This window comes from Manduca sexta, chromosome 11 (genome assembly GCF_014839805.1).
Source record: "Manduca sexta isolate Smith_Timp_Sample1 chromosome 11, JHU_Msex_v1.0, whole genome shotgun sequence".
Lineage (NCBI taxonomy): Eukaryota > Metazoa > Arthropoda > Insecta > Lepidoptera > Sphingidae > Manduca > Manduca sexta.
The window spans coordinates 8,933,635-8,953,513 of record NC_051125.1 but is presented as its reverse complement, the minus strand read 5'-3'; the positions used below and the strand labels follow the sequence as shown (position 1 = coordinate 8,953,513).

Genomic DNA, 19,879 nt, shown 5'->3' with positions numbered 1-19,879 from the left:
GACAGGGCACCAATAGTTGATATGCTGAAGTCTTGTTGTTCAATATGTACTTGCGCGCCCAACTTCTTCCAACCCGTTGCTATCCTTTTATTTACTTTTTTTGTGATCTGGTCTTTAAATGAATGTATAAAAGGGTAGCATATTACAATGTTATATTAAAGCGTCTAAAACACTTGGATTCATAGTTCGCAATATAAAACCCTGGGTATGTGGTTTGACGAACATAATACGCAACACATTCACTGAATATTAAAAGAATGCAAAAAAGATTTCTGAGACATAAATTAATAATTGACATCGGACAAGGTAAAATAATATAAACATATGACAGATTAAAGAAATTTTACATGATCAGGCTGGAGCGTCGTGGATGTTTCTATTAAACTTAATGTTTTATTAAAAATAATTCATTATATCGATTGACCCCGTACCGTATCAAGACTCGGGTAAAAATAATAAAAATATATTGTCTTCGCCAAAATATAAAACTGTCATGTGGACGAAGCTCACCAGTGCCATAACTTTGCACATTGTGTAAGCACAGTTAAGTTTTGAATATTTTCTCGGATAAAGAGCATAAATTTTTAAAAGTCCTATGAAGACCATGTAATTCACTGGCTATTAGTTATTAATAGATTTTAATTACATAATAATCATGTTTCAATATTTATTTTGTATTAGACTGGATTTTTATATGATTTTTTGTACTGGTAGATACAAGATTTTCATATTTCTCTTTTCTAATTTATAACGGATTTTGATGTATAAGCATCCTACTCATTAAGCATATCGTGTTTATTAAAATAGTTGGCAAATATCTATATACGTTCGTCGTCCTCTTAAGCGACCTTTTTCCTATCTACCACGGTATTGACTTTATTATTAGAAATTATTCCGACAGTAGATTCTGCTAATTTTACACTTTTATCACGTAGTAACTCGGGTCCGCCCCCCCCCCTCCCCTTTACCTAAAGATGATATTGTGGATAGCAAAAGCATAGTTTTGATACTGACACTAATTATTATTTTGCATACGATTATAATCTTTACTTAAGTCAGAATTGGGTACATTAGGCGATTCGATTTAAAAGATATAACATGATAAATGGCATATATATAGTGAGTGTCTCATATCATCATTTAGTTATACTTAAAATAACCAAAGCAAAATGCGTGCGGTTCTGGTATTCGGGTTGGCGCTGGTCGCCTCTGCTTCAGCGTTTGTTAGCATCTCTAAACCCTATCACGAGGAAATCGGAATCCCCCAGGCACGCAGGATCAAGGCGTATGAAGAGAGCCTGAATGCCAATAAGCAGGCGAAGACTGTTTCCGAATTTCAGGCTGACAGGATCATTGGAGGCGTCGTCGCCTCAGCGAATGCGCACCCATACTTGGTAAGATATTATTGACGATTTAACTATAAAGAAATTAATTATTGAATTAATAAAGCTACGAATCATATTTAGGTCGCGTTGAAAATCATTTACCTACATACAAAAAAAACAGCAGTCTGGAATTTGGTTTCTTTTTCTTTAAGGAAATGAAAGCCTTTCAGCAGTTCTAATTTTCTGATACATAAAGTAGCGAAATAGTACATCTACCAATAAACATCCGCGTCTCCTTACAACTACAGTAAGTCGTCTTCTACGCCGAAGATCTGACCACTAAAATCTCTGTCTGCTCAGTATGAGTTCAAGCAATACAGCCGGGGTAGTATTACAAAAACCGGCGTTAAGTCCGGAGACCGAAAGAAGCCTAATATTCTTTTACTTTAAAGCTAGTAGCGTATTCCTTCTGGAGTTCTAAATATTTATATCAGATTAATACAACTTCAGATACCGTGACCAACATACACGTTAGCCCATCAATACTATAAAAAAAATAAAAAATTCCAGGGTGGTCTGATCATCAACCTGATAAATATCCGTTCTGAGTCGGTGTGCGGTTCGTCGTTAATATCAACCAACCGGCTCGTCACCGCTGCGCACTGCTGGTTTGACGGCACGCACCGAGCATGGCAGTTCGTCGTGGTTCTCGGCTCTCAGTTCCTCTTCCTAGACGGGTTTCGTATGCCCACCAGCAATGTGGCCATGCATCCACAGTATTCGCCCAGAACTTTGTTCAACGATATTGCGATGATCTACTTGCCGAACCATGTGCCTTTATCCCGTGAGTTTTGTTTAAAATATCAATTTAATTGTTTTTAGTAGTATTTTCTCATGTTGCGACCTCTTGGATGTCCTACACATTTTTATTGAAAGACTGTTACTGATATGTGAAATCCTCTCGGTCCATCTGTGTGCGCTATAATTCAAAATCATTCGCGATTCGCGCAAATTTTCACAGATTTTCCCATTTATAATAGGAAATGTAATAGCAGTTTCAAGAAATATGATTAACTTCCTGAGATAAATATTGGTCTATATTTATATTCTCACTTATCAATTTTTTAAGTTCTTAAATATGTTTGGATGTTTTTTTTATACAGTCAAAATGACTCCATTATATCTGATAGTATGCGGTAGCGGACCGGTAATGGAGTCTAAAAAGAGTGTCGACGGACTAGAGACGGTTATTATCCCTTGCTATTGGACACAATAATGCCGGCCTATTCGAATTCGAATAGACAGGCTTATCCCGGAATGCGAGACCCTAACTTAGGCCACTGTGGCGGATTTTACATCTTGAGTACGGCGGTCGATGCGGACAGCAATATCCCACCACCAGCAAAATGTTAGAAGTCAACGCCGTAGCCGCTGATCAAATCTGGATGTATTTTGGCACATATATAGACCATGTTCCGGATTAACATGATATGGGTTTCTTAATATCCCTCAAAAGTGCCCAGTGAAATATTTTTACGTTAAAACTTGTAAACGCGGGTGGAGCCACAAGCAACACGTAGTTTGAAACAGTGTGATAAACTCACCTGTGAATTGATTATAGCATCAATTGTTTATAATTTATTGATAAGTGATTATTACAATTAATATTAAAATGGTTTTTCCTAATTAGATTGGAAATGCCATTTTTTGGCTGGATCTTCAATTGTCAGATAACAGTTCAACCAAAAGCAAGAACCAATATCAGTTCTGTGATTAAAATATTTTAATTGTGCACTTTAAGGGCCTGTTTCACAACTTCTGAGTAAATTTACTTTAGCATACTAGGGCCATCTGTACGGTTTTTTTTTATTAACGATACATTTTATGCTTATTACTCCTATCATATATAAATCATTATTTTGCTATTTTCAGATGCTATTCAACCTATCAGCCTTCCTGATGCGTGGGAATTGTCGAACGACTTCGTCGGATCGATTGCTGTCGCGGCAGGTTACGGCAGGACAAGCGATCGTAAGTCATAAGTCGATAATTTTCGACGCGTTCAAGTACTTGGTCATCATTTTCAGTCCCACTGTCGCTTCAGGTCAAGTCTCTAGATATTCCTACGTCTAGTTTGAGAGTCATCGAGAACACGCAGGAATACATATAATGCACAATAACTTCTAAATGCGTTTTTGCACAAGCTGCAATATTTCAATATCTGTATACATATGAGACTTGCCGCAAGACTTGCAAGCTTTTAAATTTACGAGCGTGCCCTGTCTTTGGCTACATTATTTGTATCAATTAAACAAAGATGAGGTAATTTGTTTCAGAACAATCGGGAGTAGGTCTTGACACGGTGGTGCGCCACGTGAACTTGCAAGTGATCAGTATGGCGGAGTGCCAGAGAATATACCAGAGCAGCATCATCGCGAGCACCCTTTGTACCAGCGGTCAGGGAGGCGTAGGTGTCTGCAGCGGCGATTCTGGTGGACCTCTTGTGGTTAATCGCTGGGGACGTTTGACCTTAGTAAGTTTCTAAGGTTCATTATGAACTGCTTTAGAGTTAATTTACGTATTTTTTTAAAGGCAGGGCAAAGTGATCACTCATCACTACTGCTACTATCTGTTAGTAAGTTTTTAAGTAGGGAAGGAAATTTTAATTCGATAAGTGAAATCCAAAAATACTCGCTATGACATCGTACGGTGAATCAACGAGCCCTAGTTGATTCACCGTGAGTAGCATAGATAAGTAATTTTTAATTGGGAAAGTCCAGATTTAATGACAAATCTAGGATAAACAGTTTAATAAGTAGATTAACACTTAGAATTATATTTGATAAGACGACAAACGAAATGATATTATGTTACAGTCTTCTAATATGTAATTATTTTTTAAACAGAAATGCGGAAAGACATGCATTCTACACTTTTTTTTATAATTAACTTTAATGCATGGCGAAGTTCTAAACTTTTTTAAGTATTTTGCAGCACATCATATATATCCAAGCTCTAATCATTGACCCTCTCTCAACCCTCAATACAGAGGGATCTAGGATTTAAAGCAAGGACCTGCTAGTCTATTGGTCATTATACACCGCTGCTAGATTAGGCAAGAGAATAGGATCACTTTGGAATATATAAGTGCAGGTGGAAAAAGCTTGTTTACCTTGATCAATAAATTAATAGTTATACTGGAAAAAAATCAATTTTACTACATACAATTTGAAAAATTATGCTTTTGGCCTTTATTCAAAATTATGTCTAATGTGCTCAGACATAACTGATGTAAGAAGTTGAAGCGTCTTCGATCTAAAATCGGTCTGAGCTTGGATATGCAGTTGCACTCATTTTATCAAAGTATCAAACGTTTAGTTAGAACCAAAATATAAAATCTGTTACAAAATTACCTTTACATAGTTTATGTTAGATTATGGAATAAGGATAGTTTTAACATGTACACTTTTTTGCCACCAGATCGGAGTTACCTCCTTCGCTGCTCGAGTAAATGGAGTGCAAGCCTGCCAACGTGGATTCCCTTCAGGATTCGCTCGCGTCACCAGCTTCTACAACTTTATCACCCAACATATGTAAGGAGTGGCCGTATATCCTTTTGATTTTACAAACAAACGCATCAAGCAAAATATTGTATCGAGAGTTGTTAATAAAGTAATAATTCTAAAATCAGGAGTTTCCTTTTTATATTACGTATTATCCTCATCATGATAAGCCACAGGACATCTACAAAGAAGATAGGCTATTTCTTCACGAGCGCATACGTGTATTGTAGTTGATAATGGAAAGCCAATAATTTTTTATTCATGATGATGAAAAAAAATTTTCTACCAATTTGACAATATAAATCTGAATCGTATTTATGCGTTCTATCAACTAACAAATTGCATCGTTTACCTTTTAACGAAACATTAAATTTATATTCTTTTGAGGAATGTAGAATAATTATAACCAATCTAAGATATCAATTCTAGCGATTGATGAATTGGTTTAGGAATGATAAGACGGTTAAAGGAATATAAATGAATACGTCTAAATACAAATCCAGTCACATTAAAGAAGTATAATGCGGTCACTTCTGTTTGTTGGTTTTTTTTCTTGGTATCGGGGCCCGCAGCGGCGAAGTCCCCAGGGGAAACCTGTGATGGGGTTTCCGGAATTCCCCGGCTTAGCGACTGCAGGGTCCTGGAGGAAAGTTGGGAGGGGATAGCTGGGAAGGAAGTGTGGGGAAAGGATAAGGAAACCTCTTAGGATAGGAGTAGGAGAGGAGGCTAGTAACTGTTCCCGAGCCCTTATAAGCCTCAATGTGAATTGGCAACCATGAGGTATGTACACACTGTGGCCATTTAGTGCATTAGGGACGTGCGCGAGTTTGTCTAGTTAGTTAGCTAACACAAGGAGACATTTGCTGGCCCATCTACTTATTAAGGTTTGTTTCACAACGAGCGACATCTACAAAGTTGAAAAGGATTATATTAATCTTGTTTCCTGAATGCCACTGTTAAAAGTTCAATACAGAAACTTCTCTTTCTTACTACTATGACTCCTTGAAAACCGTTTAATGACCCGCATTTCATCTGGTCAAAGGGCTTCATGGGCGATAGTATAGTTTCTTCCAGTAATTCGCTATATTTGAGGGGTCTTTGTGGGCGATAGTGTAATTATTTTTAGTGCGGCAATCGTTAAATTTCTGGCTTTAAATAAGTACGAAAGTTCTATTTTTAGTTTCAGCGCAGAGAGAGCATGGACGTGGCGGTTTCACACGTTTAAGAATCCCAAGCCCTCAACGTTTTAATACCAGCTATAGCGGCTCGCGTAAGTGTATGTCGCGTTTCCGGATAAGATAGGGTTCTAACAGACTGGCATAATGGTGTCGACTAGCCAGGGGCATCACATCTTGTCAATCGACATTCGATATGGACTCCGCTCCACAAGTATAACTTCATCGTGCATATTGAATTTAAATACCGTAGAAATTATTCCAACAGCAGATTTTGTAAATTTTACACTTTTGTCACGTGACAGGTCGGATGACTAATCACCCCCCCACAACCTAAAGCTGATATAGTGGATAACAAAAGCATAGTTTTGATATTGACAGCAAGTATTTGCAATATTTTTGTACACGATTATAATCTTTATTAGAGTTAATATTGGGTATAATAGGTGATTCGATGTAAAAGAGATAACATGATAAATTTCATATAAATACCGAGTGTCTCATATAATCATTCAGTTATACTTAAAATAGCCAAACCAAAATGCGTGCGGTTCTGGTTTTCGGGTTGGCGCTGGTCGCCTCTGCTTCAGCGTTTGTGGGCATACCTAAATCCTATCACGATGAAATCGGAATCCCCGAGGCACGCAGGATCAAGGCGTATGAAGACAGTCAGATGACCAACCCGCAGGCGAATCCTGTTTCTGGAATTCTGGCTGACAGGATCGTAGGAGGCGTCAGCGCTCCAGCGCGTGCGCACCCCTACTTGGTAAGACATAATTGAGGATTACATTATAAGGAAATTCACAATTAATTAATAAGGCTATGAGTCATATTTTGGTCGCCTGGTGAATCCCTTACATGATAACATTCCTAGTCAAATTTATTTTGCTAGTGTATGCAAAAAAAATCAGGCGGTCTGGAATTTGGTTCTTTTCCTTTAAGTAAAATGAAAGCCTCCTGGCGTTGCAAATTATTTCGTATTTAATGCACCGCTAAACATTCGCGTCTCCTTACAATTACAGTTAGTAAACTTCTACATAGAACATCATCCCACTAGGATGCGGTAGCACCGAGGTTGTATTAGAAAAGCTAGCGTATTGTTCATAGACCTCAAGAAGCCTCGTATTCTTTTCCTTTAAAGTTATTAGCTCATTTCTTCTGGAGTAAAAGATCTTTATAGCAGATGGATACCAATTCACATGTAGTGGAAAACTACACGTTAGCCCATCTATACCAAAAAAAAATGTCATAAAATATTCTAGGGTGGCTTGGTCGTCAGCCTGGTGAATGTCCCTAATGAGTCGGTGTGCGGTTCATCGTTGGTGTCGCCCAACCGGCTGGTCACCGCTGCGCACTGCTGGTTTGACGGCACGCGTCATGCATGGCAGTTCGTCGTAGTCCTCGGATCCCAGTTCCTCTTCCGAGACGGATTTCGTATCCGCACCAGCACTGTGGTTATGCACCCACAGTATGTTCCCAGAAGTTTGTTCAACGATATCGCGATGATCTACTTGCCGCACAATGTGCCTTTATCCCGTAAGTACTATTTAAAATATTTATTTACTAGTCTTTTCTCGTGTTTCGATCACCTGGATATCCTACACATTTTTATTGAAAAGATTGTAACTGATTTATGAAATCCTATTGGGCTATGTATGTTATGATTCAAATCATTTGCGACTTTTGCGTGTACTTCTATTTTCTCTTTATTTTCTATCTCTATTTCTACTTCTGTTTTTCTCTTCGATTTTCTCATTTATAAATAGGTAACGTGATAGCAGTTTTATAAAAGTCGAATTAACTTATATTGTGACTATAAAATAATTTATAAAAATTCCTAAAAATGTTTGATTGTTTTTTAATACAGTCAAAGTTACTCCACTGTCTATTATAGTAAGCGATGTGGAGCCTAGAGTGTTACTGGTCGACAGATGGTTGTCCCTGCTACTCGAAACATTATGCCGGTCTGTACGAAACCGAATAGACAGGCTCATCAAGGAATGCGAGACACTAACGTGGGCCACCAAGGCGAATTTTCTATCTTGTGTACGGCGGTCGCTACCCCGACGGATACGAATATCCTTCCACCAGCAATGTCTGTTAAAAGTCAACACCGTAGCCGCTGATCAGATCTAGATGTTATTTGGCACATAGACAGACCATGTCCCGGATTAACATGATAATATGGGTTCCTTAATATCCCTGAAAGTTACTGAGTGTTTTTTTTCCAGTAAAGCTTGTACACGCGGGCGAAACCACGAGCAACATCTTGTTTTATTTGAAACAGTGTGATAAATTCACCTGTGTACTGATTATACTTTATTGATAATAGGAGATTAACAGAATATAATACTGAAATGGTTTTTCCTCATCAGATTGGAAATGCCAGTTTTTGGCTGGGTCTTCAATTGTCAGAAATCAATAACCGGTCATTTGTATGACTAAAATATTTTAATTTCTCACTCTTTGGCCCTGTGACACAACTTCTGAGTAAATTTACTTTAGCATACTCAGAAGTTGCGAAACAGAGCCATAGTCTGGTTATTATAAGCTTGAACTTGGCTTAACACGCTATCACGTATCTAGATATATTTGATGGATGAAAAATTTCATGAAAAAATTCCCCAAGTACTATAAATAGCAATGCATTTTATCAACTCACTCATGCCTTTCCTCTCTAAAGCCGTGGATTGAGACGCATCTCGTGCAAGTATCTACACTTCGCCGAGAGTGCTTTCATCTCACGATGATTTAGTAGAGTCATACGACAAAAATTATAATTTTGTATATCTAAACAGGGTATGTTTTTTGAAATCGTAAACGTTCGAAAAAATGTTCTGTACCTCGGAATTGGACTGAGAGTTATACAGTGCAGGGTCCAATTTAAGTCTGATGCCGTTTAGATCGGTAAAGAGAGGATTTAAATGAGGAGAAGTCTTTAAAAGCATTAATTTATACCAATCAACTTGCGTCACCTGTACGGATTTTTAATAGAAACGATAAATTTTATGCTTATTACTTCAATACGTTATATTTATTTATTTTGCTGTTTTCAGATGCTATTCAACCTATCAGCCTCCCTGGTGTTTGGGAATTGTCGAACGAGTTCGTCGGATCGATTGCTGTCGCGGCAGGATACGGCAGGACAAACGACCGTAAGTCATAATTCGGTAATTTTCGAGGCTTAAAAAGTACTAGGGAGATCATTTTCTGTCCCACTGTCATTTTAGCTCAAATCTCTAGATATAGCCAAGATCCTAGATCAAAAGTCACCAAGGTCAAGCTGGAATACATATATTGCACAAGAAATTTTAGATGTGTTTTTACACACGCGGGGATATTTTAGTATTATTATACATATGCGACTCACAGCAGGACCTGCAAGCTTCTAAATTTGGAGAAGGCAACTTGCTGTGATCATTTACTACAGTATTTTTTGCTCGCGGAACTTAACTTCTGCAAGTTTGTTTGATAATCTAAACACAGCTTTACAAATGTGCCTTATCTTTGACTAAATTAACTATTTATATTTGTATAATTCGAACAAAGATGACGTAATTTGTTTCAGATCAAGTGGGAGTAAGTCTTGACACGTCAGTGCGCCACGTGAACTTGCAAGTGATCAGCATAGCGGAGTGCCGGAGGACATACCAGACTAGCGTTATCGATAGCACCCTCTGTACCAGCGGTCAGGGAGGAGTAGGTGTCTGCGGCGGTGACTCTGGTGGACCTCTTGTGCTCAACCTTTGGGGACGTTTGATCTTAGTGAGTTTCTAAAGATTCATTGTGAATTGTTTTAGATTTAAAATATCTTTTTTAAGAGCACGCCTCAGTGATCAATGCCCCTGATGGTAAGTGCTTTAGTGAGTAGGGAAATTCCAAGTCGATACGAAAAATGTTTTCAATTTTTAAAATTAAAAAGCCAGTCAGTGTATAGGGTTAGAAGGACCCGAGCCTTCTTTGAAACTTCACAAATTCTATGATCTTCTATTATGCAAATCTTCAATTATCTGTAATTAATATTCCATAGAAAAATATTACTTACATCCATATTTCGTTTCCGGCTTTCCGCCAATCACGATTTCATATTGCGCCTATATCAATGCTTATTATTATAAAAATGTTTATTTCATAATTCTCATACATTTAATATATTTGCCTTTTTACTATCATTAGAAATGAATCAAACTGTCACAGTACCTAGTATTTTTTATTTATTTTATGTATAAGGCGCAGGTTTCGGTATTTTACGATATAAAAAATATGGAAGGTATACTATTTTATAAGGTGATCTAAGCAAGCATTGGAAAGTATTTTCATGTGTATTTTATTTCTTTTATGTATAAAAATATATGGAAGGTATACTATTTTATAAGGTTGAAGCAATTATTTGAAAGTAATCTTAATTTGAAATGTTTTTTATAAGATTAAGTTATGACATCGTACGGTGACTCAACCAGTGCTGAGTAGATCATATAAGAAATTTTAGATTTGCAAAGATTTTATGACGCATTCAGGATTAACATTGAGACAATTAAATTAATTAGTAGATTGATATTTAGAATTATATTTGATAAGAAGACTATCGAATTGATATGGTACGATCGTCCAAAATTTAATTATTTTTTAATCTCATTGTAGTGCGAGACGAAGACATACACTTTTTCAAATAATGGAGAACATAATTTTTATCTAAGCTCTTACTATAGAAATCTCTCTCCCCAGCCCTCCCTGGGGAAACCAGTCCTGAATAAATTGTGTCAGGAAAATCAATACAATGGGATCTAAAAATCGAACCAAGGGCCTGCGAGTTTATTGATCATATACACCACTGATAAGGCAAAGGACTAGGATCGTATTGGTATATATACGTGCAGCTGGAAGAAAGCTTTTTGACAGCGATCAATAAATAGTTATACTGTGAAAGAAATCTACATTATTGCTACATTCAATAAGTAGAAATAAGCTCTTGGCCTTTATGCAACTATGTCTGATGTGCTCAGACATAATTGAAAAAGAAGTTGAAGCGTCTTCGATCTAAAGTGTCTCTGAGGTTAGATATGCCGTTTCACAGATTTTAATCACAGTATCAAACGTTTAGTAAAAAATAAAATCTGCTACAAAATCAACTTTACAGTTCAAGTTAGATAATGGAGTAAGGACAGTTTTAATATATATTTTTTTGCCAACAGATCGGAGTTACCTCCTTCGCAGCTCAAATAAATGGAGTGCAAGTCTGCCAACGTGGGTTCCCTTCAGGATTCGCTCGCGTCACCAGCTTCCACAACTTTATCACCCAACATATGTGAGGAGTAGCTGTACTTTCTTCTGACTTTACTGACAAACATGTTACGCTAACCCACCAAGAAAATGTATTGATTGTCATCAATAAATTAGTACTTCTAAAAAGAGGAGTTTCCTTTTTCCATTACGTATCATCGTCATTATTATTAGCCATTATTATCATTACTATTTAATTGGTTATGAAAAAGCCAGACATTTTGTTATTCATGTTGACAAAATAGTGTTAATCGCGCGCTGCGATTTCCCAACAGAATAAAATTCGCATCGGTTCTACCTCAACGATAGTTCATAACGAGTATCTAAGAATTTTTGTTATGCTTACCTTGCTGCTATAAAAACATGCAATTCGATCGGATTGTTTAAAATGGCACTAAGAATGTGAATCAGGTATAATTTATAATATCTATATGTTACCTTTGCCGAGATGACAATTGAAGATATACATTTTTATTGTAATTATGGATTTTATCAACTAGCATGTTGCATTGTTTACCTTTACACGAAACAATAAATTAGTATACTGTTTAGCAATTTTTAATAATTGTAACCAACAGTAATCTATCGTATCAATTCTGGCGATTGATGAATTGGTTTAAGAATGATAAGACGATTAAAGGTATATAAATGAACACGCCTATATACAAATTCAGTCACATTAAAGAATAGTATAATGCGGTCACTTGTGTTGCTTGGGCTGGCGCTGGTCGCCTCTGTCGCCGCGGATGTTAGCATCCCGAAATCTTACCACGATGAGGTCGGGATTCCTGAGGCGCAGAGGATTAAGGCTTATGAAGAGAGTATTATGTCCAATCCAGACACTAGGCCACCAACTGCACTAGGAAGGATCGTTGGAGGATCTGCCGCACCTATTAATGCTCACCCTTACTTGGTAAGACACTTTAATAATTGATGAAGTTATGTGAAAAACAATGATTTTGCTGTAATATCCAATGAGCAAAGCACAGCAGAACGTTGAACTTAATGCATTGGCTGTCTACAATATTTATTTTAAAGAACTATGCAGTAAGTAAGCGGCTTCATTCGGTAACTAAGTTCATGAACGTCACGAGGAATTATACTCTAATGAGTGTAAAATGAAAAGTAATGGTTTATGACACCAATTCCCAGATCAGGTTTACATTTACCCGATGCGCTAGTTCTTATCTGTTTAGGCCAAGAAATAAAATCATCCTTATAATCCATGTAAACTGATGCTTACCAAACTAAGCATGCTGGTGGTAGGGTATATTTTATATCCACCTGGATAGCGATCACCGTACACAAGGTGTTAAAACCCGCCATAGTGGCCCACGTATGCGTGGCGCGTTTCGGGATTAGCCTATGATATTTGGTTTCAACAAGCCGGAATAATTGTGTCGAATGCCGAGGGTAATCATCTCTCGTCAGTCGACATTCTATTGGACCCTACGCTACTTACTATCAGATCACATAAAAAAAAACTTCACAAAACTAACAATATTAATTTTACCCAGACTTTGTCACAATACTCTTAAATTTGAATTAACAAAGTTCCTGTATTTTAGGGTGGCTTGGTCATCAGTCTTGTCAACGTCGCCGGTAACTCAGTGTGCGGCTCCTCTCTAGTATCACCCAATCGCCTTCTGACTGCTGCTCACTGCTGGTTCGATGGTACGCGTCAAGCGTGGCAGTTCATCGTGGTCCTCGGCTCTCAGTTCCTCTTCCAAGGTGGCAATCGAATCGGGACTAGCAATGTCGTCATGCACCCACAATATAATTTTCGCATGTTGTTTAACGACATTGCTGTCATCTATCTTCCAAGCAGAGTGACTTTCACTAGTAAGTGCGATATTTTGTATCTTAGCAGTAACAGGTTGACGTCAAACCACAAGGACGTTAAATTCATAGATAGATGCCACTATTATGCTGACTCATTTTGGATGATTCCGTTCTGTTATATTCAGATCCGTATATTCTTATAGCTTGATATTATGGTTCTATATCAGATTATAATGCAAGCTTAAGCTTGTATTATAATCTGATATAGAACCAGGTTTTTCGTTTTCGGACTATACATTTTAGAAGGCTCTATAGATTTCAAAAAATATTCTTGTGTTTTTACAACATATTGTGAAACAGATAAAGTCCCCTGATTAATTAATTTCTATTTTATAAATAGGATTAAGATAAATTCACAGTGATTGTAAATTAGATAACTTTTCAAATCTTGGTATAATGTCGTTATTCAGTGTTAGAATTTTGATAACAAAAGGAAATGGGCATTAGTCGCAGCCGTCAATGCTGATTAATATTATCAATAATTCATGTTTTTTCAAAGGAAATGTAATCTATATGAATATAGTCATCATATTTATGGAAAATACTATAAAATTAGTTACGAGTGGAGTCATAGGTTTTATTTTCAGACATTATGAATCTGCTATAAGTTCGATTCTTCGATGAAACTACAGAAATGACGGCATGCCAGCGGTTATTTTAATTACACTCCTTACGGGAAATTCCTGACGTGAACTTTAGCTCAGACAAAATGTTTGGTTTGAACTGAACCTTATTATTACGCTTTGTTATTGCCAGGTGCCATCCAAGCTGTGTCGCTTCCAAACTCATGGGAACTGACTGAGTCATTCGTCGGAGATTGGGCTGTAGCAGCTGGATACGGAAGAGTTAGCGACAGTGAGTATTGCTCTACGTTAATCATGATTCAATTTGTTTAATATTTTTAATACTGAATGACGAGACTATTGGGCTATAAGCGAATGGACCTTTTGCTTGGTAAGTCACTAAGGCTGTCTGTAAATCTTCAATAGGTCTTGCAGTGCGGTGTCTAGCACAATAATCACATCGCTTTTTTAAACAGATATGTTTGCTTAGAATGTAACAAAAATATGACACGACCCCGTGTCGTTTTATTGGTATTGGGTGACAGACTAACACGTGAGTGACGTATTGTTTCTCGAACGATCACAAACATCAAAATTAAACGACATCGAGGTTTTTTTAAGATATTCCTAGGGGTCGGATCGATTGATCTTCTGATGATTATCAGAGGATCGATGAACGCAAACGCAACACCAAAAAATCTAAAGATCTTTTCTTTTAACAGAAGAACGATTTCGACTGCACTGGTTTACTGTGACAGCTCTTACGGTACACACACCCTCTTTCACTTATATAATATGACGTCTATTCTTTATATACATATTGCATAAAATATAGATAAACATAATAGTTATAATAGATAGTTTTATTACATTCTAGCTCAAGCGGGCGTCACCATTAACACCTTGGTGAGCCATGTGAACCTTCAAGTTATCAGCATGGCGGAGTGTCAGAGCGTTTTCAGCTCTAACATTATCGCGAGCACCCTGTGCACCAGCGGAAGAGGCGGAGTGGGCGTCTGCGGCGGCGACTCTGGTGGCCCTCTTGTTGTCAACCGCTGGGGACGTATCATTTTGGTAAGTTCTATGATTTGTCTAGATTAAACTAAGAAACAAGCCTGCTATTATGCTTACATAATAGCAGGCAAACTACTTGAGTACACTACCGCGTGGTAGGGCATTATTTTTAAATGAACGTACGCTTAGGTTTGTACCAAAATCTCAACCATACGCTGTTACAACGTGTGCAATGGGCAAATAATTACGATTTCCATATGTAAATGAAATCGTATCTTTATCTTCGTATTTGTCTTCAGAATTTTATTAACTTAAACATACCAAAATAAAATATTTCAAATTCTAGTTTTATATCACAACTGTCTAAAATATTTCATAGTGTAGATATTCTCCATGATTGCTTATTTGCCACCGTAGGTATATTTAAAAACGTTATCTCGATAGATAAATTAAAGAAAATACTTTATATACATAATATACAGCAAAATTTTACACAATTATGATTTGTAATAAACACGTGCAATATTAGTAATTGGTCTTATCGCTAAAAAGCGATCTCTTCAGATAACCCACAAGATTTAGATTTCATTTCTATATTTACAAAATAATATTCCGAAAATTTTGCCAGCATTTATTCATAATTATAATGATAATAAGTTCATGCTGGCAAATCACGTGTGCCCTTTATTATATCTAAATTGATGACACATTTGATGTTTTTGAAAACTGTTATGTACCTAATAAGTATTATGTCTTGATTTGCTAATCTTTTTTTAAACGAGAAAGGTTTTTCAATAATGTTGAATCAATACTTCGATTGCGTGTTCTACACGGTTATTTTTTTTTTATTGCTATGAATGACGAGACGAACTTGCCGTTCGCCTGATGGTAAGTGATACAACCGCCCATATACAGTAGAAATACCATCTAACACCTTGGAATACAAAATATTGTTTGGTATTTCACTGCGCTCGCCATCCTGAGACGTGAAATGTTAAGTCTCACTATGTCTAGTAGTTACTGGTTACAATGTCCTTTAAACTGGAACACAACAATGACTACACTGTTGCTTGGCGGCAGAAATAGACATTGCGGTGGTACCTACCCAGGCGGACCCTCACATATGAGAGGCCTACTACCAGTAAGCCGGTTTTAAATCTTTTTGTTCCTCACTGAAGAAGCCAAAAAAGAAAGGTATTATATTTACATTGATTGTTATCACCAGGTCGGAGTAACGTCTTTCGCGGCTCAAATTGGAGGAATGTCTGCCTGCGAACGTGGCTTCCCTTCAGGCTTTGCTCGTGTCACCAGCTTCGACAACTTCATCAGACAACACTTGTAATTGACTGAGTCGGAACTATTACCTATCTGTGTAACGGAATCTGGCTTATTCGTGAAGAACTGGAGATCTAATAGGTACAGTTTGTCAATGAAAGGAAATAAAGCAATAAATGGGATTAATCTAAGATGTTTTTATTAAATAATAATTTATTTTCGCGTTATTATTTTTTCAAAGATTCCTTCGTCTAAGGTACAGATCTCAGTGTGTACGCATTTCTCACGTCTTTCATAAATACACAATATTATTCATTTATGCAAATTCCCGTTAGTTCATTATTATACTAATAGCGTAGTTGTTTGAGACGGGGAGTGTGACCATGGAAATCCTGGGTTCGAATCCTGGGTCGGTCAAACGTTTGTAAGGAATTTTCTAACTCGTTTCGGTGCGCTGCTGAATCTCCCATACTAAGACGTACATATAAAGTTTACTGGCGTCTTGGCCCGTGAAATGCCCATCTTCGGTAAAGAAAATGGTTTAGATTAGTGACTAATCATACCCTAACGTCAATAATTTAGGAGATCGGCTCGCCAAACACAAACACAATCAAAAATTGGAAGTGCATGATTCAGGTTAGTAATATGCGAATACATAAAATTTTCTTTACTTGATTAGGTATGAAAAATATAGGAAAAAATATTTAAATAAACGTTTGTGAAGAAGTGTTATCACATAAGTAAGGCGTAATTCAAGTACTTAAATCTGATATTTCAGTCATATAGATTACTTATCGGCAAATAACAATTATCCATGATTTTTAAAAATCAGCACTGCAGAGATAATATTCATAATTGACTGATAAAGAAATATTGTATGTAGATTAAAACCAATCAACTCTATGTTTTGGACTTGAAGATACAGCGAAATATAAGCGATATTTTTTCACTGGCTTGAAGGTGAACTTCAGAATTGTAATTCCTGTGAAATAAATATTGTCAGAAATATGAGACAGATGTATTGTTTTTAAATTCGATTTCTGATCCGTTCACTGTATACCTCCAAAGCTTGCAAGAACAGATGAGTAAAGCATAGACGCATGCGCCTTCATACTACACTTACAGAGTAGGGATAAGCATTGGACGCTCAGTCGCTTATTCTTCAGAGGATGGTCAATTTTATCACAATATCAGCCTTTAATTACTGCCTACCCAATCTCTACATCCTGTAGCGTCTGTAGCATATCTAGTTCGCGTGCTTTCATACGTTTTCAAACTTTGCAAATTTTACAGCGCATTTCTCGCAAAACTCAAAAGAATCATGCCCTTTTCTTCTCGCACCTCACAGTTCGGTCTACTGATTGATACGTTTCCACGGAAACAAAGCCTCATATATTTCAGAAAAATAATTTTAGTTACTAATGACAACTAGTTAGCTTATTTACTAAGGTCTAAAGGAATGGGGATAAATAATGCAATTTTTTTTCTCAAGCTCCTTTATTTCTCACCAGGTACCACACAGCCGCTCTTAATTGCATCACAACAATCACCTCAAGCGACATAGCAAGATGTTTTCATTGATTTTTAAATTCAAAATTTCCAACGGTTATTTTGTGTTGCCTACATTTAAATTATATTTTGATGACATTTTAAAATCTTAAAATGTAAACGCACTCCCGTCCATTATCGTTTTACTGTAGAGATTACTCCTATATAAATTGTAGGCAAAATTACTGAACGGAGTATTGCTCATTTATAAGACAAATATATACGTACGTAATTAAAATATAGATTTAAATTCTTAAAAGTTATCGAACAACACACATACGCAATTACAAAATTGATCCGTACGGTGAGGTCATAAATAAATTAAAATTTTAATGCCGTTGCTTATTTAATTGAAAAATATTATACAATTTTCAAAACATTTTTAAACACACAAGAGCAGCTTCAATATCCTCATTAGGTACCACATCGCGTTCCATTACACGTAACACGCTTGCACAACAAATATGGTGTCTCACTAAGTAAATTTCAAAATGTGCGATTAAAGCATCCACAATATATATTTGCGAACTGAATATAAATGTTCTCTGAATCACAACAACAATTTCACTTTACACATGCCATGTAGATTATAATGTTTTGCATAATATCCCGACATTAAAGTTAATAACAAAATTATGACTACGAAATGTTGAGACTAGAGATATACTTAAAACCTATGATTGTTTTACAACTATATTTAACTATTAGTATCATGATTACTGGAATATCAATAGACATTAGCTGATTTACCTCGGGCGCTTCACTAAGCTACGATGCTACGCTAAAATATCTAAAAATTAAAATAAGTATAACAAAAATGTATTCGATGTTCATCTTAAAATAAAAAAACGTGACAAGAAAATTCTGTTAAAATAACTAAGCTAAAACGTTTAAGCGGATTTTACAATTATTTACAAGCCTCTTCAACCTTTGTCGCTTACCTTAATTTAAATAATCAGACGACAATTCCATTCGAAATATACTTTTTTAAAATATGTACAATAATGCTCAAATTCACATTGATCATGAGACAATTGATTCAATAGGAATAATATTGATTTCCGAATAAAATATTCCACTCAAGAAACGATGACACGTGACCAGTTTATCTCAATCTAGACTTATGAAGCAATCAACACTATTTCATTTGCGTATCATTCATTCCAGATTTCCGCGTGACCGTTCCTAAAGCGAATATAAATAACAAAAAAAAGTGTTAACTTTAAAGGAAGCATTCATTAATCAACTACCGTAATTATATCACAGTTCATTTATGCAAATAATATACAATAAAATATAATTGAATAGGTACACTTAAAATATGTTTACAGTTGAATTATAACGATAAAAATAATGGTTATGGCAATATCGACTTAAACATTTCAACATAAACATTATTATTTGTTAATAATAAGCAATTTTGTAACAATATCAATTGTCTGATCGAATAATGTGTATATATTTTGATTTAAACAAATGAACATTTATATTGATTTATCTATGCCATCAAATTTTTAAATATTTTGAGTGTTTTTTTTCTACATGTATGTGCATTACGCTTTACTATGTGGAAATAGGGTTTTATGATATGACCTAAATATAAGGAATTTATTTGAATATATTTATGGTGTATGTGTAGTACAATAATGTGCAAATGTTGAAATGTTGAATATGTTGAATTAGCTAGTTGTGTAGGAGTTGGTTTATGTTGGACACAGCACCTTTAGGATGTAATCTGTTAATAGTGTGGGTACTGTGGGGCTGTCTTCATTGATTGCCTTTAGAACTGAAAAAACAAACAATAACTTATTAATAAAATTGGGAATATTCCGATGATCCTCGAAAACTTTTCTAGCTAAACATGGCGACAGATGATTTCTTACTATTGGCGAAAGGGAAACTTGGTCTGCAAATCGTTCCGATGATAATTATATGGGGCATTCCACGTGAAGCGGGCACGAAAAAAAACTCGATGTCTCAGATTTTCGTAATATTTGATTATGTTATACCTGTATATGTCCTCGATCCAGATACAAAATATTATTAAAGTATAAAGCCTGGTAAGCGAGTTAAAGGACTTTGAAGTTTTAACTGGCCGGCTGGTATACGCCACTTCGAATCCAATTATCAAGTTTTTAAATGTTACAATAAAATAAATAAAGCAATGAAATAAATACTTCATTTAATGAGCTTATTTATTGTATTTTTGAAATTGAAAAATGTTTTTTTTTCTTTGAAAAAAATGTGTTTGAAAGTGTCAAACTTGAATTTCACAAAGTTGGCATATTTATATT

At 36.0% G+C, this 19,879-nt stretch overlaps 4 protein-coding genes across 4 annotated transcripts in view; 3 read left to right on the top strand and 1 right to left on the bottom strand.

Annotated features, from left to right (window-relative positions):
- Positions 1-1,143: 1,143 nt before the first annotated feature.
- On the top strand, positions 1,144-5,012 carry LOC115452961 (brachyurin). Its single transcript, XM_030181587.2, has 5 exons — positions 1,144-1,394; positions 1,896-2,169; positions 3,258-3,356; positions 3,662-3,858; positions 4,806-5,012. Exons 1-5 carry the CDS (start codon positions 1,170-1,172, stop codon positions 4,920-4,922), a joined length of 912 nt encoding a protein of 303 aa, XP_030037447.2. The 5' UTR covers positions 1,144-1,169; the 3' UTR covers positions 4,923-5,012.
- Positions 5,013-6,564: 1,552 nt separating this feature from the next.
- Positions 6,565-11,472, top strand: LOC115452971 (brachyurin). Its single transcript, XM_030181596.2, has 5 exons — positions 6,565-6,829; positions 7,326-7,599; positions 9,120-9,218; positions 9,632-9,828; positions 11,256-11,472. Exons 1-5 carry the CDS (start codon positions 6,605-6,607, stop codon positions 11,370-11,372), a joined length of 912 nt encoding a protein of 303 aa, XP_030037456.2. The 5' UTR covers positions 6,565-6,604; the 3' UTR covers positions 11,373-11,472.
- Positions 11,473-12,010: 538 nt separating this feature from the next.
- Positions 12,011-16,228, top strand: LOC115452980 (brachyurin). Its single transcript, XM_030181604.2, has 5 exons — positions 12,011-12,256; positions 12,912-13,185; positions 13,942-14,040; positions 14,626-14,822; positions 15,988-16,228. Exons 1-5 carry the CDS (start codon positions 12,038-12,040, stop codon positions 16,102-16,104), a joined length of 906 nt encoding a protein of 301 aa, XP_030037464.2. The 5' UTR covers positions 12,011-12,037; the 3' UTR covers positions 16,105-16,228.
- A 1,287-nt stretch (positions 16,229-17,515) lies between these two features.
- Positions 17,516-19,879, bottom strand: part of LOC115452400 (fasciculation and elongation protein zeta-2) — a 50,381-nt gene continuing 48,017 nt past the window's right edge. Inside the window, exon 7 of the mRNA XM_030180919.2 lies at positions 17,516-19,371. Within this exon, the coding sequence (XP_030036779.1) occupies positions 19,289-19,371 (83 nt within the window). The 3' untranslated portion in view covers positions 17,516-19,288. The remainder of the gene's footprint in view (positions 19,372-19,879) is intronic.